Below are 23940 nucleotides of genomic sequence, written 5' to 3'. Positions count from 1 at the left end.
CTCTTGTATAAAAAAAAAATCTATCTAAAATGTAGAACTATTATATAAAGTTACTGAATGATAAAATATAAAGTTGTTGATGTGTTTACTGTAATATGAATATAATGGAGATGAATACAGACCTGGACAGCATAAAGAAGATGCATTCGATAGACTGACACAATTTCATGATGACGTTTCTTGGTCTCCTATTGCAAAAAAAAAAAAAAAAAAAAAAAAAAAAGTTTACTTCTGTTATTATGTCTGCAAAGTTTTTGTAAATAAGAATTGACTGTATTATTTCTGTTGTGCTTCTTGAAAAATCAGCATTTTAAAAGTTTATTGCATAATACCATTCATATGTTTAAGATAAATTTTGTATTTTTAATTAAATTAATACTTTTGTTGGAAGCATGGAAGCATTAAACTCAAGTGTAAAAGTAAAGTAAAAAGTAAAGTAAAAGTCAAGTGTAAAAGTCAAGTACATAAAGTAATATGATGATGATCCAAAGAAAATCTAACTTTGTTCATCAGAATCTTGATAAAACATGGTTTCCTTTACACAAACTATTTTCAAAATGAAAGTAATGTGCATTAAAGCACTAAATAAGCATGTCAGTGATTTCTGAAGGACCACGTGACACTAAAGAGTGGACTAATGACGCTAAAACTTCAGCTTTCACATCACAGAAATCACAGTGGCACATAAATGCGTAACTACATGTGACACCAAAAATAATGTGATTTTTAACAATAATGTGATTTTTGCTTTTATTTATGATGACACTCTGATACACTGTTTCTTTTCATGGGTTAAAATTTATAAAAGACTGTTGAAATAAAAAAATAATTTTTATTTTTATGCTATTTGGAAGCCAATTGCACACTGCTGCACTCACTCTCTTAAGTTCAAGTTGCTTTATAAGTATGACATTTAGTACAGTACTGCCAAAGCATTTTAGGTATGTATAAAATGTGATATATATTAGCATTAAATTAATAACATACATCTATATCTCCAAAACGGATAGTATTTATTTAATAAAAAATGTATAATTATTACCAAAAGTGTACATTTTTTAAACAAGGTAAATAAGTTGATTAACCATTTCTAATGATGTACATATATTTTGCAGCCAGTTTAGATGTCATTTCGTCCTGTCCAAGTATACAGTAAAGGATTTTTTAAATTGTTTAGATTATTTACTTTTTTATTTCGGTCTCGCAGCTGTGAGCGCTGTCAGCTGTGAAGCCAAATGATATTCTTTAATAAAAGTGTAATGCCAAAACACAACTTAAGAAAGTGAAAGTCCACATTTTGATTTCACAAACCCCAAATGTTTGAACTAGGGCTGCACGATATTGGAAAAAATCTGACATTTAAAAGGTGTCAACAATTTTCATTTTTTTCTATAAAGTGCATCTGCATAAAATGTAATAACTTACAAGCATACAAAAGAGCAAGTCATAAATCTAAAAGTATTTAAATACAAAAATGTAACACTGCAGATTGACACATTGCAATATCGATGCTCAAACAATATATTGTTCAGCCCTAGTTTGAACAGTTCATCGTTTAAAAATCATATTAAGAAACAGATGCTGTACTGCAGTGCTAATCTATGTCAGTCAAAGTTTAGAACATACAGCGAGCTGGTACTGCAGTTGTTTGATCTGCTGCTGGAGCGAGTCCACCTGCTGGCTCTGCTGTCTCTTCGGGGAGCTGCTGGTGTAGGACAGCTGTGAAAGACTGTTCAGAGCCTCCTTTAGCTTCATCACTTCCTTAGAGAGCTCGTCAATCTGGAAACAAACAGCACATTAGCTTTTATCCCACGCGTGTGTCATTTATACACAAACAAGCCAGAGAACATCAATTACCTTTTTATTCTTGTCTCTCTCAGAGACCACGTGGTTTTCCACCTGCTTCTTCAGTTGAGTAATGAGATCCTGAGCCTCCCTGTACTTGCTATTCACTGCGCTGCTCTCCTGTTCTCTTCTAACCGCCAGTTCCTGAGCCGCATCTCTTTCATTCCTGCTGTCCTTTACCTCCTGCCATGCAGCGGTCACTTCCAGAGCCATTTCATCCTGCTTCCTGAGAGCTTCCTTCAGGAGGAGCTTCAGGTCACTCATCTCACCCTCTAGTGTCTCCCTCATCTGCTCATATTCCAGTCGGGACACCGAATCATCCGGAGTCACATCTTTCTCAACTGTCAGTCTGTTCTGCAAGGCGTCCACCTGTAAGGTCTTCTGCTCAATCTGCTCTTTAAGAAGCTCAACTTCAGACTCCAGGTTCTTGATGGCATTCCCCAAGGACGCCACAACCTGAGTGTGATCTGCAATGGTTACAGACGACTGAGCCTGATTTTCAGCGTCTTGTTTGACCTGGGAGATTTCTTTAAGAGCCGCTTGATGTTTAGCTTCCGTGTCCTTCAGAACATTCTGAATATCCTTCATTTTGAAGACCAGCTCTTGAATTTTCTGCTCGTGCTCCTCCTTAGTGACACAAACCACGTCTGTTTTGTCTTTAGACTCTGAAGCTTTGGCCTGCAGTTGGTTGCGGGCAGCGCTAAGCTCGCTTTTGGCTTCACTGTATGACTTTGAGAGCTCTAAAAGCCGCCGCTGGAGCCCGTCGATAATCTCCCCGAGCTCTGCCTTCATCTCCTCAAAGTCTTTGGCAGCAGCCTCCACCGGCACAGTCCCACAAAGAGCTTCCTGGAGCATTTTGATCTCCTCTTGGGACTCCTTGTACTTCTCGATCAGCAGCGTTTTCTCCTGGTTGACATTCTCTACCAAAGCACTGTAGGTGTTCTTCAGTTCTTGACGCTCCTCTTCAGAGAGATGGCCATTTTTTAGCTGAGCCTGAAGATCTCTGATTAGACAAGAATCTCGTTTCTGCACTTCCTGTGACTTGATCAACTTTGCCTTCAGTTCTTTGACCTCCTGCTCCAAGCAGCTCTTTAAATACTGAAACTTCTGCAGCACATTGTCCTCCGCTGCACCTGCAGACTCTCCCCTCAGCTGTAACTCTTCTTGAGGTTTTTGGCCATCTTCACTCAGGCTTTTCTCAGAATTAGTGTCGAGTCTTGCATGAAGGGAGCGATTCTCCCTTTTTGACTCAATTAGTTTGGTCTGCAGGTTCTCTAATGCATCTCGGAGAAGTCCGATTTCTCTATCCTGACTCAACCTCACATCCTCGTCCATCTCTAGTTTAATGGAGGATCCGCTGATGTCCAGAACAGAAAGATCCTCTTCGTCACCGGTGTGGATTTGTGTGTCACTGGAAAGCTCAAAATCGGCACGGGTGGAGTGGTACGAGGCATTGGAATCAATGCTGTTCGGACGGGAACTTCCCTGGCCTTCCTCTCCTTGTGGAGCTGGACGTTTCTGCTCAGAAAAAAGAAAAATGTTCTTGAAAATCTGGTTAATCACTTGCCCTGCACATCTTTCTTTCCCAAATGCTCTTTAGTTAAAAGCCCTGTGTGCCATTTCCACCAACCAAACGGATTTGTAAACATTTCCAAATAGGTTTCCCAGTCTGTTTACTCAGGCAATCCTGCCCCAATCTCATGCCATTTCCTCTCTGAATGGCCTGACATGGCAATTTTTGCTCAAAAAAATTCACATAAACTTTAAAGGTGATTTTAAAGTCGCTGCATATGCGGTGAGCTACCTTGATTATTTGTGCAAGCTGCTGGTTTTCCAGGGAGAGAGAGGCTATCTTTGCTTGCAGGGCTGCAATCAATGATGAATCCTTTTTCCCAGAGTGCTCCGTCTGTTTCAAAACAGAAGGATGGTAAAGTTATTTCACAAAATATCTTTTTATTGAGCCTTAGACACCAAAAACTCCTATAAAGTGATTCCTTGTGATCTGCTGCTACACTAAGACAAGCCATGCAGGCCACCACAAAATTTCCTTAACATGAGAAAACCTCATTACTGAAGACAAAACACAGAGTCTCTGAGCTTTGAGGTTTCCAATGCTGACTTACATTTCAAAAAAGATGGTTTGGCATAACTACTTGAAAAACAATGTGCTAACTTAAAACTCATTCACAAGTTTGAGACCAAGAAAAGTGGTGATTGTGCGAGTTCTGCTTTCGTGTCCCCTAAAGCAAGGTCCTTCACCTGGACAGGGCCAGTAAAAATGCAGCTGTTAAAATGGGTTCCAGCAAGCAAAAGTGGCTGAAGATCAAAGCTGCTGCCACATGAAGGAATATTAAAGGGCTGTGCAGTACTCGCCTTGGGCTCAGTCTGCTCCACAATCTGCTTCAGATCTTCAATGGTCTCGAGCAGCATGCTCTTTTCCTTGTGCAATTTTTCAATCTCATCCTTCAGTGCGACGCTTTTCAGCTCCTCCTCCTCCACAAACAAGAAGCCAAGAAAGACCAGTTAATAATAAACTCATCAAATAATAGACAAAATATAGCAGCAACATGGCTATGGATTAGATACCAGGTGTTTCGTGTTGAACCACAGTATTTTAAAACCTAATAGACTGCTTATCTACATGTCATTTTGGGCAGTAAATGCTTACACAAAGAGTAGGTATGTTTGAGTATTTAATTGCCAAATAATATTTGAGAAGCAGCCAATAAGCATTATAAAATAAAATAGTCAAAACATTATTTTGCATTTATTTCAATCAATTCTAAAAAAATTTAAAGTATATAAACAAACATATAAATTTTTACATTTTTAACACAAGTGTACAGTTACTTTTAGATTATTACAATCAATACAATAGTGGCCTGTCACGATATCAAATTTTTGTTGTACGATATATTACACCACAATGTATATTTTTATTGAGATTATCGTCCTTTTAAAATTAAATTATGCCAGTCATTATATAATGCAAATATGAACATAAGAGCATCATAACGGAAGTAAATGCTTTCAAAGAACAGATCATATTTTATTTTTTAGACCTTTAATATAATTATAGCAACTTTAATAATTATGCATTGGAATCAGAATGTGAAAATGTATACATCCTAAACAAATAAGTATAACAAAAACAAAAAAATACAACAAAAATAAATGTTAACAAAAAGTGCAAGGTACCAAGAACAAGGAACAAAGTAACAATTTAGTCAATTTAGACTTTTAGACACAAGACTGTACAGGCCACATCCTTTACCAGATCTATTTTCAGTTGTTAGGCACCCACATGAAAATATACTATACAGTAATAATATAGTAATATAGTAAATACTAGTTTTTTTTTAACCATACTCACACATTTAATGAAGATTGGATGAGAAGACAGAGCCTGTGCAATGAGCTAAAATTTTGCTAACATTGGTTTAAGTAAGGGTGATATATAATGCATCATACAAATTAATAAGGTAATCTCTATGTGCTGTGTTATAACAGGCCTATACAAAAGTATAATTAAAGTAAACATGCAATAAACAAATGAACAACAAATACAAGCAATATTATTGTATAAAATCTCTAATAATAAACAAATGCAATTTTCCATAATTTATACATAAATAGTTCAACAGTAAGTATTGCATTAATGAATTGTACTTCCATTAATAGTAAATTGCACACATAGGTGCAGTATGTTTGCAAAACTATGGAAATAGCAACTGAAGTCTTTTTATTTAGCATTTAGTTTAATATATTTATTTATTTATTGCATTTTTGTACTTTACTGTATGTTTTAAATGTATTATTCACTGTTTAAAATATTGGTTAAAATAAACTTAAATATATTATTATAATATAAAATTATGATAAAAATAAACCTATTGTTTTCTTCCATTTTAGCATGCATATGTATTTTACTTTCATACTGCCATCTCTCAACACTCCTTCAGTATTTTACCTTGTAGTTAAATCTTTTGGATGATTCACTGTTGCTGGAAAGTGGAGTTTCAGAAGGAGTAAAATAAGGTGGTGAGGTGAAACCAGGCGACTAAAAAAAAAATACACGGAGAAAAGTATTAAAGCAAAGCTTAGTGTTGAGACAAGCATAACCAATATAGGTAGAGATTAAAGACAACCATGAACTGAATCTTCAGAAGTCATTAATGAAGTAACTGCATCTAAGGTTTACAGACAGTGGAGACACAGATGATTGCAGATCACAGATTCAGCACTGTGTGCCTTTACCTGCATTGGGCTAATGGGAGGAGGAGGTGCTTTTCTCTTTTTGGGGGTGGAGCTTCTGTCCTCATTTAACTTTTGACCATGCTGAGATTGTGCACGTGATGAGGAGAGTGGAGAGAGTGATTGAGTGGTTAGTGAAATACACACTGCACACTTAAGTTTAGGGTAAATAGGATATCATCACTACAGGGTTAGACAAACGCCAGTGCATGTCTCTACAAGTGCATTGTGGGAATGTTCGTCAAAAGTAAGAATAAAGGAATATTCAATCAAGCCTCCTGCTTAGAGGTTGAAACTACTGTTACTTGTGAACTAAGCATTCAGATATGTAAATTTAAGAAGAATTTTCTGTCAATCAGAAAACGCGGAAACTAATCAATGAGGGACTGAAAATGAGCAAAATGAAAATTAAGTGGCTTACCTGAGGGCTCCTGACTGAACTCTTATCTGCAAATACAAAGATATAGGAGAGAAACATGGGGTTATGAGGGCTAATAGCCTGGTGCTAACATTAGTTATGCTGCCTTAATCTTTCCTTTTTTTCATTATTTCAAATGAACATCACAGAATTTCTGCAAGACATTGAATAAACTCCCTGGACAGGTCTGTAAGCATGAGGTGTTTTTAAAAACAACACTAGATGGCAATGTTGAGCCAATAAGATCTACACAGGATGCAGAAAATATGCTAATGATGTTAGAGACAAATAATATTGACTGGTTTCTTTTATTAAATGTCACTAGAATAGAGAAAGAAATATTTCCTTTGTGTATCCCAGTGTACAGCCAAGTGCTAACAGTTGAATGGCAGCTATGTTCACATAATATTAAGCCAAGCTTGGGTAAAAATGCTCAAACAAACAAACAAAAACAACATTCTCAGAGCCCTACTTGAAGTCTGTAATTGTTCTTAAATGCTGAGGGCACCGCCATACGTATAAAACAAATCCTAATTCTTCACTGCCATTTTATTTTGATTGAGATATTTTTTCAGCAATTTTGCACATTAATTTTCACTAGTAATATGGGTGAACAGTCTTGGGCACCAAGGTTGTATACAGAAACCCAGTGCAGTACATTTATGACAGCTGTGTATGCACCCCAGCTAATAAGACTGCAGGTGCCACTTTAATGCCTGAGCTGTCAACTGAAATAAGAGCCAGGGAAAATATTGCTTAAAAACATTCTTCTTTGTCTAAGGAAATCAATAAGCTACATTTTAAATGAGTAAACAGTAAGAAATATAACTTTAATTTGTACTTATTGTTAAACCTGCTTGCAGAAAGTGCACAGCTCAAAATATGCATAAGAAACACTGCATAAGGAGCATGAGCTTGAAAACAGTTTCTTGTACTTAGTTAAACATTTAATGTCAATAAAATAGTTTTGTAGTACACTTTTCTTGTTTATTTTATTTTTTAAGTATCCACATTTTAGTCGTCAGCTTTATTCATACCATTTTTGAGTATTTATTATTTTTGCTATATTATTACTAGGGCCAGACAGAATCTGCAGACATTTTCTGCTATTTATACTGAGAATTTAGCAGTAAAATCTGCAGATTCAAGCGGAATGATTTTAGGAGTATCATAACTAAAAACATAATAAATAAAAAATACATTGTTAACTTTTATTTATTTTTTACAATGCATATCTAATAAGATCCACTTATTCTGTAAACAAAGCAAGTCTCTTGTATAAAGTATTTACCAAAAGATAGAAAATATTACTTTACAAACTGTTTTGTAAATAAATAATATTAACATTTTAATAATAATATTATTATAGTATTCATAATATTATTAATTTCAAACCTGAATAAATATAAATGTACACACATTAATACAAGTACACAGACTCAATGACGTGTTAAAAATCGGTGGAAAAACCAATTCCGTGTGGGCCTAGTTATCACAAAAAAACACTAAAACCTACTCTCACTCTGCAAAATATACGTGATTGGCATGAATATACCTGTAATGAGTGAGCAGCAGAACTTTTAATTGAGAGCTGAACTTGTGTTAATTGGCATCACATTGACATTGAGGTAAGATTACCTGACTCAGACTGCTGTCTATGGAGGGCAGTGTTGAGAGCAGTTTGGACATCGCCGCTCCCTGACAGTTTGGTGTAATGGAGCACATCATGGCCCAGCGAGTCCACCATGTGCAGGTCAGCTCCTCTCTGCACCAACAGCTCCACAGCAGCCAGACAGCTGCTCTCACCAGCCAACATCACAGCCGTTCTACAACACATAACAGCACGTCACAAACACTATTAATCAAAAGACTTTGACTTTATTTTTTAGAAACAAAGAAATATAATATATATATATATATATATATATATATATATATATATATATATATATATATATATATATATATATATATATATATTTAGCAAGGTTGCAGAATATCTTTTTATTCACCAATTAATCACGATTAATCATATCTAAAATAAAAGTTTGTTTTGACAATTTATTGTGTGTATTAGAGCTGCTCTATATATCGTTTCAGCATGGATATGGCAATGTGATCATTTACAATATGATATAATATAAATATACATTTGACCACCCCTATGGTTCAAACCATTGTGAATGCATAATCCCACCAATAAGTCTATTTGATGAAAAAGTCTGAAACTGAAAGATCTACAGCAACGATAGACATCATGTTCACAAGACTTTGTTTTCTGGTAAAATGGTTGTTTGTATCTACATTTAGCCTGAAAGTAAAGTCAAGTTAGATGCATAATAACATTTGAGGTGTCATGGTGATGCACGATAGCCTCACAGCAAGAAGGTTGTTGGTTTGAGCCTCGACTGGGTCAGTTGTTATTTCTGTGTGAAGTTGGCACGTTCTCCACTTGTTGGCGTGGGTTTCCTTCGGGTGCTCTAGTTTCACCCACATGTGCTATAGGTGAATTAGGTAGGCTAAATTGTCCATAGTGTACAGTATGTGTGTGTGAATGAGCATGTATGGGTGTATGAGAAAAATGTTTAATCCCACCCCATATGAAAATTCGATCTTGAGTGTGTATCCCAAAAAAGTTTGCTTCTAAACTTTATAGCTCAAAAATATTAGAACAGACATGAGTGAAACTTTGGAAAGTTGGTGGCACTGGATGAATTAAGTTAGAAACTTCATAATCACTGTGATTTATGTTCAATCTGTCCTCCATCTAGTGCCAATTTCCAGCAAACTTCAGAAAACTTTACAAAACTATCTTGGTGAGCATAAGAGTTCTTTCAAGAAACTTTTCCATGTTCTAACCTAAGATGGATTATGCTACTATGTCACAGTTTAGTTTCGCTTCTGACTTCTCATTGTACTTTTTCCCAGCTCACTTAACACTTTATAAAAGCCAGGCGTAATGTTTCAATTGAGAAAACTTTCTTATCAGCCGTTTCAGTATTATGACTGATGACCAGAGCCATACCTGCCATTTTTGTCTCTAGCGTTGATGTCAGCTCCCCAGTCCAATAAACTCTGGCAAACCTCTGCGTGTGCATGTCGTGCCGACAAAAGCAGGGGCGTGAAGCCATCCTAAATGAAAAAGAGCTTAGAGTCAACATTATTTTCCCTCCAAATACCATCAAATACTGCATGTTGAGAATGCTGTAGTAATGGACAGTACATTACACATGCAGTTAATGAATAACTATCATCATATCATGTATTTTTTTATATCCATGCCAGCAACAGCTATTTAGAGGGCAAAAACATTTCATTAATAAAAATATTAAATAATAAAAAAAAAATCCTGGTGACATTTTATAAATGGTTTCATATTTATAGCTTTAGACAACTAATATTAATCTTGTTCACTAAATTGAATGCACAAAGGTGAACTTCCCCCACCATACCCCCCTTTTTTTCAAATTTCCTTTCAAAAACAATCCTTTCGCCGATGAAGGAAAAGCTCAAATAACTTTAGAATAAACTTCTATCTCATAAAGATCACATTTGCTTGGTTTTCGAAGTTACAACAACTACTACTCCAACAAAAAAGTGTCTACAAAACACTGAGCTCCACAGAATGTTTGAAATTCTGCTGACGTTATGCTATATTTGAATAATTTATAAAGAAAAACATCCAAGTATTAATGTGGTTTCTCCTTCAGGGAGCAAAAGGTGTAGATGTAGACTGTCTGTGAGAGTTCACAACATGGTGCAGGTTTTCTCTACCATGTGTAAGTTCGTTGTACAGACACATTCATTACACATTTCAGAAAATCTTGCAACAACCCCCCAGCCCGCCCCAAAGTAAGGTTTAAAGTCCCCTTTCTCTGTTAACTGGCAAATGTTTAGTCAGTGCAGTCCAGGGGATGATTTGAGCTCATAATGCATTAAGCAGAGAAAATGAAATGATTAATACAATCCTATGTGCTGGCTCCTTTCTGCCGTGGCATATATTGACGAGCCAAGACGAGATTAAATTTAACAAGCTAAGACATCTGGAGGGTCACAGCTCAACCTAACAGGTCAGGGGATGTTATAATTATAGTTTAAACTAGCAGGAACATTTATGTGCCCACTGTTTATGTAATATAGCTATAAAAAATGGGCAATTGTTTTATATTTTATCACATAAAGCTGTTCTTGCGTCACTTTTTCACACTCTGTTGACCTTCAGCTGACATTTTGTTGGCAAATTATTGTGAAAACATTTCAAACATCGTTCAGCAATTCGGCGTTCAAGTTGACAATCATTTCTCTCCACAAAGAGAACCACATCAATTCCAATTAATTACTTTATGACTGCATTCAGTACTGATAAACACAGCTGCATGTAGAGTAAGATGGCTTACAAAATAAAATTCATGGGCATTCATAACTATGCCCATTTCACAAAGGCTGAGTCACTGAAACAGAAACATTAGTATAACTGTAGCAGAAATGATTGGATTGTTTACAATATAAAAAAGTATTCATCTGTAAGTAAAGCATTCTGAGAAAATGGTACACTAAAAAGTCTATAAGTAAAAAAAAATCAAGCAGGAGATCTTAAAGGTCCCCTGAAGTGCTTTGAAATGTTAATTTTTAATTCGATGTTTGGTGTAATCTCAACCGAAACACAAAGAGAGGGTGGGACATAGTGTAGCTCCTCCCTCATTTAAAAAACATCCAATAGCATTTTGTTTGATAACAGCTAGTGAGTGCCATTGAGTAATTGAGCTCAAGTGCATCAAATGAAAAGCAAATAAGAGGATTCTTAAAAGGGGTGGGTCAGATACTAGAGAGCATTTGATTGGTCATGATTTGATAAGAATCTGATGTGGTGATGTGAATAAAACTATTGAACCAGTTAAGCAGAAGTGACAAACTCAGGCACGTGCACACATAGGGCTCAACCTGTGCAGTGCACATGCCCTTTTTAGTCTTGGATAGAAAGTGCCCTTCCAAAATGATCAAAAGTGCCCCCGCGACACCCCCCCTCCCCCCTACCGCCCTTCAGTAGGCGTGCGACAACGCAGCTCTTGAATATGCGAGCTCGCAGTTGAAATTACATGAACTTGAACTTTCTTATAAAAATGTGCAAAAACCATTTAATTTCAGGGGTACGGCAGCTTGTCTTTGAGGCACTACTTGATTGAATAGTTACAGTACAAAAAGTTGGGGTTAAACAATACTGCAAACAAGTCTCTCCCAATAAGACATTACATTTAAAAATGTTAGCTTGTTAAAATAAAAAAAGGATTTGGGGATACATTATTAATGGTGTTTCGACAAATGATTTACAGCAGAAATGCAAGACAATTGGGAGTAATGCCTGAGATGCAAAGTGTCAAAGTGTTTTCTCATCGGATGACAAGCTGCCCCTCTGATACAAGTTTAATTTATGGAGAAAATTACAAACACTGCAGTGTTTGGGTGTTCTGTTTTTGTCTGAAATAATTAATCTACCAAAATGTGTATATTCCAGACAAGCTAAAAGGTCAATTCTGGTCACGTGACTCACGGTGAACTCACAGCATTGATTCAACTGGGTGTGCATCTGGAAGAAACGAGCGCAAGCTTGAAAACAGATGATGTGCAAACAGCCTTAAAGGAGCCGTCATATGCAATCTGAAGAAGTTGATCTTCTCGCACAGACGTGCTGAATTCACCTGATTAATTGTCAACTGGGTTGCGGATCTATTAATTGGCAATTTGTCGGACCTACACTAGGCCATTTCCCTAAGCAACAAAACTTTCCAAAGACATCCGTTTACTTATTTTGCTGCTTATTGGTTAGATTTGGGCACTCCAGTGACCGAGATGTGAGAGAATATGGTCATTTATCAAACTAAAAGATTTTTCAAAATAAAAAATCGTTCAGACTCGGATAATAAATAATGACGGTGCGGCCCGGTACCGATTGATCCATGGACCGATACTGGTCCATGGCCCAGTGGTTGAGGAACACTGCTTTAAAGAACAAAAGCAAAGCTTTCTAAGAGGTACTGCCACAGTGAGTGTTATAAAACATTTTCTTCTGAAAGACTGGAAGTTAAGCTTAAATCTAACAGCACATTTCATGGTGGGTTTCTGGCGCCACAGTTGACTGCACTCAGTGCAAATAGCCCCAAAGGGATTTGTTGTTTTTTTTCAAGAGCAACACTCATGTCACTTAATCATGCTTAGTGTGAAGACCCTTAAGATACCAACATACTCCAGTAAGTCACAAATGTGTCATTTTAAAGGGACTACCCTGGTGACAAATATTGGAGATGTGTAACTTGTTAAATGTAAAGTTCATATAATAAGAGAAATTCTTTTGCACACCACATCATTTTAAACCTGCAAGATTTTCTATTATCTGTGAACACAAAGCATTCGATTTTACATACATTTCAATACTTTTGTGTTTCTTTTGTGTATCAGCTCCCATTCAGTAAAAAGCACACAAAAAAGAGCCATCAAAATTGCACCTTTTGTAGACCACGCAAGACAAAAAGTCTTAACGAGCTTGCAATTTTGTGAGCAGGATTAAATAATCGCAGTGAGCTACCCTTTTAAATAGTAAACATTTTTGCAGTGTACTTTTAAAAATCTATGCACACACTTCATGCCATATGCTCCAGAGGGCATGAATATTCCATATGCTGTAGGGGAAATAAGAGGGAAAAGTAGCAGGTGTGAGTTTTCTAAATTAGACCCAGTAGCTTTCACTAAAAGTTTTTCCATCCTGTTTCCAGCTCAAAGGCAAACTCCAAAATGAGTTTTAAACTGACCCAAAAGTGCACATATCTCTGGACTGGTCGAGTCTGTTTTTTTTTTTTCTTTCTTTTTTTTTTTTTGAGATCTGAACGCAATGTCTTCTGACTAGACAATAAAACAGCATTTTTTTTTAGCTCAAGCCCAGTAAGCTACTGTGACACTAGTTAGGGTAAGTTTAATAATTTAGCAGTGAAAGCAGGTATTTCCGCATGTTCAAAGTAACAGGCTGAGTGGACAAGAATCACCAGGCATGAATATGCTAAGCTCGCCTTAGAGGATGATGATGATGGTGGATAATCAGTGACCGAAAGCAGAAGCAGCCTCTTATTCACATTCTCTCTCATTTCTGTCTGATGAAGCTTTTCAGTCATGGCTTTCTAAATCAGAGAGTCACAGCTTGAAGGCTCGTTGCCTCCCACATCGGCCCTCTGTATCAGAGTAATTTACAGCTTGAGAAGAAAAATGGTTCATTTCATTTGAGCTGCTGACATAATGATAATAGAGACGTGTGAATTAGAGAACGGGTGATAATATCACACACAAAAATACTGTTAACCTGGCGTAAACACAAAGTAAAAAATTGTACCATGCATTCGGTCCTGTTACCAGGAAGCTTGACTTTAAAGGAAGTTATGCTTCTGTTGTCTTTTCGTTTAAATTGTTCCTGTCAAAGGCCATCTCTTGCTAGTGTACAATTCATGCGGATGACTTAATAAAAGTTGTTTAGTTGTTGCCTCTTTCTTCCAGCACTCTCCCCTGACGGAACACAGCTATTTGAAGCATTATTAGCATGAAATATTTCTCTGGGGTTGCATCAGGCCCAGGGTAGCTCATCCTTTACCGCAGCCAGTCTAATCTCTGGGATAAAAGCGCTGTGGGTCTTAATAGAAAACATTACTATTAAACGTGAATTAATTGTGGATTTATTTCTCAATTCAAATCGTCACTGCAGGGAAAGATCCAACCTAACCATCCAATCATTGATGAATGAGAGTAATTGGTGTACTTCTTATCGATACTCAGAGGTGCAGTTGCATATTAATGAATTTCCAACACGCAGGAGTAAATAAGGCCAGTGAAATGGGAGTTTCAAGAGTTTAATCACTACTTACTACACAAAAAAATTGTGAGTTATAAACACTTTGGATGTACCGTCTTACATATGAGACGTTAAATCAAGGTCCTGACTCTCAGTGGTAGTTAAAAATCCCAGGATGTTCTTCGAATAGAGTGGGGGTTTAACCCCGGCATCCTGGCCAAATTTACCCACAGGCCTCTGTCTATCATGGCCTCCTAACCATGCCCATATCATAATTGGCTTCATCACTCCTCTCCATCAATCAGCTGGTGTGTGATGTGCGGACTGGCGCAATTTGGCTGCCGGTGGATGCTGCACATTGGTGGTGGATGACGAGATTCCCCCAATGGGTAAAGCGCTTTGTGTGTCCAAAAGATCGTTATTTAAATATAAGGAACTATTACCAGTATTTTTTGTGTGTTGTGTAAAATTTTTAATAATTTTAATAAAACATAAAATAAATACTAATGACTTACCATCTCTAGGACAACATGGTATGATTTGTGGCAGATTTAATAAATGGAATAATGTTACATCCTATAATAAGAGGCCTGGTCATAAATATGAATAATAAATTAGCATTCAATTCAATCACTCTCTACCAATCTTGCAAAAACTGCGATTGTCATGCACATCTTGTCAGTGATGCACAGCTCTGTAATTACTAGTAAATCTCCTCCGAAGGCCATAGATGCACAGAACTACCAAATACACCTCGAAGAAAGCCAGGAAATCCCTATAGTGCAGCAATTCTTAATCCTAGTTCTCATGCCCCACCGATCTGCATATTTTTCATGTCCATGTATTTAACACACGATTGAGACAACCAGCTTTGTTAGAGGACTCGTTACATGAACTGTATTCTGCCTGTCACGTCCATATGCATTGTTCCCTAGCCCCTTCTCCTGCAATGCACTCTACCTGAGCATGAGAAACCTTTTTCACATCAGAACATTTATTCACTGACTTACATAACAGCATTGTCTGCACCGTCTTACTAAGGAAGCATGAAGTGCGACACTATATGTCTCTTAATAAATGAAACCCTTAATCAGAAAAAACAGACAGGAAAATGCAAATAAAAAAGAAACATATTGCAGACAATACAACAAATATTATTTACCACATTCCTCATGATTTTTATTCATTTTTTTTCTTTTTTTCAAAATAAACATGTATTCTAATTTAGATTCTTGCAACACATTTTTTAAAAAATGATTGGAACAGTTAATCATTTACCACTTTGTAATCTTGCCATTGCTTTTCACAACACTTAAAAATGTTTAGAGACTAAAGACACCAAGTGATGAAGTGTTTCCAGTGTGCAGTAATTTTGTCCCATTCTTCCTGCAAACAAGCAACAGTATTGGTTCTCCGTAGTCACATTTTGCGCTTTAAAATGAGCCACACATTCTCTAGAGAAAGGTCTGGACTGCAAGCAGGCCAGTCAAGTAGCAACATCCTCTTCTTCTGCAGCCAGTCACAGAAGTGCAATTTACCTTAGTCAAGGGCACTTTACCATGACAAAGTCTAGCTTTTGGACTTGTTGCTGGAAACAGTCAGGATGATCCTTTTCTTTTTTGATCCGGAGCACACAGTGTCCAGTTCTCCTCCAAATTACTGATTCATCTTACCACCGTACACGGTGCTACTGTGTGATTGTCCATCCCAGATGCCTCCGAGCCCAGAGAAGTCGACAAAGCTTCTGGACACTGTTAACATAGGGCATTCTTTTGGCACAGTTCAGTTTTAACTGGCATTTGAGGATACTACATATTTTGGTACTTGACAGGTTTGCCAAAGTAGTCCTGAGCCCATGTGGTGATATTGCTTAGATAAATGACTTAAAGTTTTTGATGCAGTACCGCACCGCAAGTGATTGTAGTTCACGGTTGTTTAGCTTAGGCTCATGCCCCTTGTCGTTTACACTGTGAAATTTCACTATATTCCTTGAATCCTTTAATTATGTTATGCACTGTTGAAAACGAAATATCCATATGTCTTCTTATCTTTGTTTGAGAAACATTTTTTCTTAACATTTCAATAATTTTCTCACGCATTTGTTGGCAAAATGGCAACCCTTGGCAATCATCTTTGCTACTAAAAGACTAGACTTTTCGTGGATGCTGCTTTTGTACAAAATCATCTGTTTCAAATCATGCCATTATCTTTCATCCTATTTTTTTTTTAAATGTGTTGCAGGTCTGAATGACAGGAAAGGATGTGTATTACAATATTTATTTACAAACGAAATGAAGTTGACCAGACAAAACATTAAATGTTTTGTGTTCGTATTGTCAGCAATTATATAAAAGTCAAAGTAAATTTGGAAATCACTACTTTTTTTTATTTCCATTTTCCATACTGTCCCAACTTTCTGATTTGGGATTGTAGTATATAAATTCACATGTCACATACTAAAATACCACTTGAAAGACCATATGCTCAAAAACTGAAATCAGGGCAAATATCATGTGAAATCCACTTTGAAGAGTGTTTATTGGCAAATTAGAACAAATGTCTGACGTGAAATAAGAAATGTATATGATCACAGCTTCTTTATATAGTACTGTTTATACTGCACTTGCCATCACTCAGACTGTAGCCATTTAAAAGAAACATTGTGGAAATCTTGGAGGAATAAAAGAACAAAATCTACCTCGGACAAGCAGTCTCCCAGTAACTGTGACCTCTCAGTAACTATAAAGTGTGCCATAGGGACTTAAATCAATACTGCCCAACACTGATTCAAACACACACAGAGAACAGATTTGGAGGTAGTTGTGTTTGACAATGCTCATGTTTGAGGTAAACCACAGGCAGCTCTGAGATTCAGCAAAACACATGTAGAGAAATACAGGACCATTTTCCCAGTGGTTTGGATAACTCGTATAATATTCATACATACCGAGTCCTTAAGATTGACGTGGTACTTGTTCTCGCACAGAAGCTGAACTATTTCATTGTTTCCACAGGCAGCTACAAGAGAAAAAAAGACAACGGATAATAAGAAGCAGGTCTTTATGCCCACAGAGACGCAAATAAGGATTTAACAGCTGGCCAACAAACTCCTTAAAGAGCAATTACTGCAAACACTTGAAGCTTTCCCACAGAGATCAAAACTAGTCTCATAGTGTGTGACACTACTTAGTACTCAACAATTATTAGCTACCCCTTTAACAATTACTCTGTGTCCTCATTTTCGTCCTATTATTTTGAAGCAGCAGACGGGTATACATGCATCCCCTCATTATTTCAGGGACTGCTTTGTAGTCTATATGAAAATATGTTGGTTCATGTTGTTCTCCGCAGGATAAATGCATCCCGCTAGCAGACTTCTGACCTTCAGGTGGCTGAAATCTCCCCGCTCTTCATGAACTATCATACCCTATTCAATCCTTAACAGCTGGCGAAAGGTTCAATTATCAACACACACGCCTTCAGCTTTTCCCTCAGAGACTGAAATGGGCAAAAGAGTTGTTTTTTCATTTGCTAGAAAGCAATTTTCTGAATCAAGGGTCCCTCCACAAATGAAAACACAAGTTTTTGTGTTTGCCCTCTGTGACTGGCAGTCTTTTCCATGAAAGGTCCACAATAATGTGTTTTTCTGTGTTTGTAAGTCGAGCAGGGATGGCAAAGTTGTGGGGTTAATGTTTGCTAGAGTACATTTGTGAGCAAACAATCATAAAAGAGCTCTATTAAGCCAAAAATAATGAAAGAAAGCAAGACACACTGAGGATGAACCCAGTTACCTTGAATGACTGAGTCGAACTGAAAAAGCAAACAGAATGTAGCATCACTATTATTTGTTAAAAGATAGAGCTCTCCATTGAAACTCTAAAAACACAATCTTATTACTAAATGAAAATCATTTGTCTTTGTCGTTTAAACCTCTGTAGGATCACAGCAGACAATCAGACCTGCATTCAAACTGCTGGTGATAATCATTATTGCAATAAATTATATGGCGTATGCAGATTTTAATCACAATAAATGGAGATAAAATACCTCAAACCATTATTTCAGCTCTGACCAAAGACTGCATATTCTCAGATGCACAAAGGTGCTTTAATTTAACTTATTATTTTGACGTTTTAAATTCTGCTGCACACAGAAACTGATGCAGCACTGTTATGGAGAGGTTTATTATGGCACTTAATATCTATTCATGGTAATGCATTTTGAATTTCATTAAAGTAGAACAGTGGTCATTAAATGCTAGTTTTGTGTATAAATGTGGTGAAATGGTGATTTTAGCAACTAATATGCATGTAAATGCATCTCATCAAGTCCTTTCTCTGATTAGTGGAAATAATCGCATTATTGGGATAATGTAGTCATCCAACTTCACAATTTGTAATAATGCAATATATATTTGAACAATGATGGTTGGTTCCTTAACTTGAAAGCTCAGATCTGATTATCATAAATTGTGTTGTTTACTGAGTTTGAGGTTTAATGTATCATTATTTATGACACCTAAAGTTTTCTTTGTTCAGCGTTTACCCTTTACCATTGCACACACTTTGTAACACTTTATTTATCAAGTTTAAGAGTCTCTTTAACACTTATGTCTATTTTATTATAAAGAGATCAGATATTTCATTTAAATATTTTTGACAATTAAAACTATTTGCCTTAGTAATGTTGGTAAAGTAAAATAAAGTGGTTAAAAAATCATAATATTTGTTAATGGATTGTTACAAAATATTCATTAATTATCAATACAAATGATAGAAAAACAAACCAATTAAACCAGGGGTCACCAATCTCGGTCCTGGAGGGCCGGTGTCCCTGCAGGGTTTTAGCTCCAACACACCTGCCTGGATGTGTCAAGTATACCTTGTAAGACCTTGATTAGCTTGTTCAGGTGTGTTTGATTAAGGTTGGAGCTAAAATCTGCAGGACACCAGCCCTCCAAGAGCAAGTTTGGTGACCCCTGAATTAAACAATGAACATTTCCTCAGAGCATCCAGTAATTACAATGTTTTATGTCTATTGGAAAAACTAATCTAAAATTCAAAAAATCTCAATTCCCAAATGTATCCAGAACTGTACTGGCTCTCATGCAGTAACCATTTTATAAAACATGGAAATGGTGCAAACCTGCGTGGTGAAGAGCCGTCCTCCCTGAGCTGTCTGGCGCATCCACCACACACTTATTCTGTAGAATGAAGCGCAAGAGATTAAAGCTTCAAACATATTATCTGAAACCAGCATGACATGTTCTACCCAGAAGGCTCTACTAGACACCAATTACAACCTTTCAATTGAAACAGCTACACTTTTCACTGAGCATTTTACTTTATTTAATTTATTATTTGTATTTTTTTGGGTGCAAGTTAATGACGTGCGCTCCTATTAAACATTTCACCGCATGTCAGGTCAGTGTCTATGGATGAACAGGCACAAGGCATTTATCTGACAGACCTTATCAAAGGAGGGGTGTAATATATTAAACCTGACTGCAGCAGCCAGTCGGACCTGAAAATGTGCCTAATGTGGACATCCTATTAAATGAGATTAATCCCTTTACTCCATACTGCTGCTATTATGTAAATGAGATTCCACACGTTTGGTTAATCACTCTATAACATGCCTAGATAAACATACAAAGGTTAATTTAACCACTAAAGAGCTCATGACTCTTTGTTATTTGTGTTGCTTTGTTATTATAGAGGTTTAAACTACTCTATGGGAAAATTTGCCTAATGCAGATTCTCAAGACACTTGGGATGCTGGAAAATTTGTTGTGTTTGAAATGTCAAACAATGAGTTTTTATTTTTTTATGACTGCCGGGAAAAAAACATATTACTACTGTCAGGCGTTTTGATTAGTGCAAGAGCTAATTTATCGGTTTCACAGGATCTCTGCGGGAAAACTGCTAATGAATTCAATGCCAGGCTGGCTGTGAAAAGGGAAATATATTTGCTAGGGTTTCATCTAAATTCGAAATGACTCACTTTCACTTGTAAAACACTTTACTGTTACACTGTTAGAAAGGTAATTCTGGCAAAAAAATTTAAAATAAATAAATAAATAAATAAAAATTAATGAAAACTTTAGAAATTACAGTGGTTCTGGAAGAAGCTTTGTATGTTCTTCAAGGCTGCATTTATTTGACGTAAAACACTGAATTTGTGAATTATTGTATTATTACAAATTAAATAACACTTTTTCCATTTTAAAATACATATTTTAAATGCATATTATACAATGTAATTCATTCCTGTATTTGCACAACTACATTTTCACCACTATATCAACATTTAGGGCTCTATCCAAGCGATCTAGGCACAAAGTCTAAAGTGCATAGTGCATAAGTATTAAGGGTGTGTCTGAAACCACTTTTGCTATTTTAAGGACAAAAAAACATGCTTTGCGCTGCAGCACATGGTCTAAAAGGGTTGTGCATATTCTCTTAATAAGTTGTGGGTGTGTTTTAAGTATAACATGCATTAAACTAATCAGAGTCATCAACTAATCATGGAGTAAGGAAACAGTGTTGTACGCACTCCACTCAAGACATCTATTAGATTAGTCTACATATTTAATTTTGCATGTTAGGCACAAATATTTGTTTCAAAACTATTCTTATATTCAGTTCTAATTTCCAGCACACAAATAAATAACTAATAATATCAAAGTGTGGTCAATAATTATAATAGTTATATACAAACACACATACTATTCTTATGCCCCATATGGCCACATCTCCAAAACCTGACAAGTGGACAAATCTAAGTTTGTTTTTGTTAAACCAAACATTAATATGCATAAAATAAATAATACTGCAAATAATAATAACATTATACACGAGCAAATTGTCATAAATAAACTGAAAAAGCCCCCCGAGATGAAGGCATGGAGGCAATAGTATTTATGTAAAAAAATCGTACTATTTAAAATATTTTAATCCTTTGATTATTTGTAAAAACATTTGTAAAGATATTTGTGTGTTGCTGTATGTGGCGAGGGGGCATGGCCGAGAGCCGTGGGAACGGAATGAGGCCGCGTGTAAGTGGATGCACCTGTGGTGTGCACCGGTCTCGAATCCCATGGAAGGAACCGTGTTACAGTGGTGCCGAAACTTGGGAAAGAAGAAAAGTAAAATGCCCGGGCCCGGTCCTCTCTCGGCTTCCTCTGCCATCGTTCCTCCTCTTATAGTCCAGAGCTCCTTCCGTGGGATTCGAGACGGGTGCGCACCACAGGTGCATCCACTTACTCATTCCGTTCCCACGGCTCTCGGCCACGCCCCCTCGCCACACTGTACATCCTGTGTGTATTAAGCAATGTATATGCATTTAAGGCATGCAACTGATGTGCTCTGCACTGGACTTTGGACCTGCTTTCAGCTGGTAAATTGGGCAGTCTATTATAGTCTATTTTCCTTAAAATAGCAACGTGCCAACAATGTGCCTTAACACACCTACTTTCTAGACCGGAACACCCATGAATCCACAAGGTGGTGCAAATGGATTCACGATTTAAACAAAGTAATTAAAAACAGGAAAATTAGGGTTGCGTTGGTCTGGAAATAGCAACAAATGACGCCAAACATGTCTTGCGCCTTACTGTGCCGGCCTCATGATAATGCTCTTAGTGTAACATGATCTCTCCAAAATCTTTTGAAGATTATCACTGCTTATTACTATCAATGCATTTGTTTTGATACAGAGTGGCCTATTTTACTTTTAAGACATTTTGAGTAAATTATTTGCATCTAAAGCACAGCTTCGATCTCTGGTGTTTAAAAAGAAAAAATATATATTTCCTTCCTGGGAAACAGGAGCAACTTATCAGTAATAAAAATGGAGATAGCTTGAAAGACCTGCTGCCCTTTTTTCCCCCTGCAAATTGAATGAGTTGAACACCGATGACACAAATAATAACAAATACTGTCATGTGCATTTGGGGGCTGATGTCTGATGTTTGGCAACACAATCTTAAGAGACAGTTCTGGGAGGACATTTTACCAAAGCAAACCTTTGGCTCGGGCATTTCAGGACACTAAAACAACAATGATGTTACTAGTAATCAAGAAAATGTGCTTCTATTATAGTTCATTTCCAAATAAATATGCAATAATTGTTATTTTTTGTGGGCTCGTCTAGGCATTTCAGGGTTTCTGCAGGTTTCACTAAATTAAATTTAAGACTTCAAGACATTTTTAGGACCATTATGAATCAAATTTTAGACTCATACAAGGCTAAACACTAATGATTTTTTTTACAATGGCCCAAATGGAAAATATTTATGTAAAAAAAAAAACAATTATTATAATTTAATACATTTAATATTACAATGATCATTTAGTAATAACAAATTTAAATATTTTAAATATTACTTAGAAAAAATATATATTTTAGAAATCGTGTCAAAACAAGCAAGCTCTAGTTGTAACTACACACTTTTTTCAACATAAACTTTAAAAAAATGGACAAATGTTCTAATGATAATAATAAACTAAGGCCCCGTTTACACTGCCAGTTAAATGTGACCCAATTCCGATATTTGCTTCTATGTTACAGACCGGATCAGTTCTATGACCGTGTAAACACAAAAAAACGCATGCATTCGGATATTCATAGATCGTTTTCAGGCCTCCTTCATAAGTGGAAATAAATCAGATATAATTCGGATTTGTGACAATGCGACTGTCATGTAAACAGGCTGATCGAATTTATTTAGGCATTGCGTTCTGTACATCAATAAACTTGTGACAATGTGGTGCTTCTCCACGGTTTAATGACGTAGAATGAAGAGCGTGAGTGGAGATTTTGACGCGGTAAACAACAACAACAACAAGAACAGAGGAAACATGGAGGAAAGTGGTCAGTCACCACACTTTGCTCCCAGACAGACTTAAGATTTTTCTCGTACCCACACATTCCTCTGAATGGTGGAGGACATCATAAAGCATATAAACCATAAGCGCAAACGGCGATGACGGCACTTTTTCACCTCCTCCACCTCAAAATCATTTTAAAGTTGGGTGAACTTCATGTTGTAACTTTTTGTCGCTATTAATACACGCGCTGCAAGCTACACATAGAACAACTTTATTTTCTCCAACAACACCAGTGCGCACACAGGCAAAGGCTACATCCTCAACTACAAACTACAACACATCAGGGCCATACCATTACATAATATGCGTGTGGGTAAATGTGGACTGAGCCATACACTGCTTTTAAATACATAATAATGTTTTAATAAAAACAAGACAATTTCTGCCATTGTGGCTAGTGTGGCACAGATAATTAGGAACTTTTAAACAAATGTTAATGTAAGGAAAATAATTAAACAAATAGTAAATGGAGTTAAAATTATTATTATTTTTTTTTTAATTAAAGTTTTATAAAGATGAATTGTAGGTGGTTGTATAGGTGTTAATAGCCAGATTGGGTAGATATATTTGAACAAAGGAAAATGAAGACCTGTTTAAAAAGATTTAAAACCTACAACACAATTTTGTGGCTTTAAGGCCTAAAGATTTAAGACATTAAGACTTTAAGACCCCACAGACACCTTGCATTTACATCCAGCAGTTAT

The 23940-nt window shown here is 36.4% G+C and overlaps 1 protein-coding gene across 2 annotated transcripts in view; it reads right to left on the bottom strand.

The window, feature by feature from the left end:
• The window catches only part of rai14 (retinoic acid induced 14), a 60781-nt gene that overhangs the window by 3017 nt on the left and 33824 nt on the right, over positions 1-23940 (bottom strand). The window contains exons 6-17 of one of the 2 annotated variants that reach the window (NM_001111217.2): positions 19491-19548; positions 17293-17363; positions 9543-9649; positions 8156-8343; positions 6521-6546; positions 6103-6183; positions 5816-5905; positions 4219-4338; positions 3650-3751; positions 1858-3363; positions 1627-1779; positions 123-188 (exon numbers count right to left, since the gene is read on the bottom strand). In NM_001111217.2, the coding sequence (NP_001104687.2) occupies positions 123-188; positions 1627-1779; positions 1858-3363; positions 3650-3751; positions 4219-4338; positions 5816-5905; positions 6103-6183; positions 6521-6546; positions 8156-8343; positions 9543-9649; positions 17293-17363; positions 19491-19548 (2568 nt within the window). The remainder of the gene's footprint in view (positions 1-122; positions 189-1626; positions 1780-1857; positions 3364-3649; positions 3752-4218; positions 4339-5815; positions 5906-6102; positions 6184-6520; positions 6547-8155; positions 8344-9542; positions 9650-17292; positions 17364-19490; positions 19549-23940) is intronic. The other variant, XM_021468924.2, reaches the window with a different exon arrangement.

Source organism: Danio rerio, chromosome 21 (assembly GCF_049306965.1).
Source record: "Danio rerio strain Tuebingen ecotype United States chromosome 21, GRCz12tu, whole genome shotgun sequence".
Taxonomy (NCBI): Eukaryota; Metazoa; Chordata; class Actinopteri; order Cypriniformes; family Danionidae; genus Danio; species Danio rerio.
The sequence above is the reverse complement of the archived record's forward strand: the minus strand, read 5'-3'. Positions and strand labels throughout refer to the sequence as shown.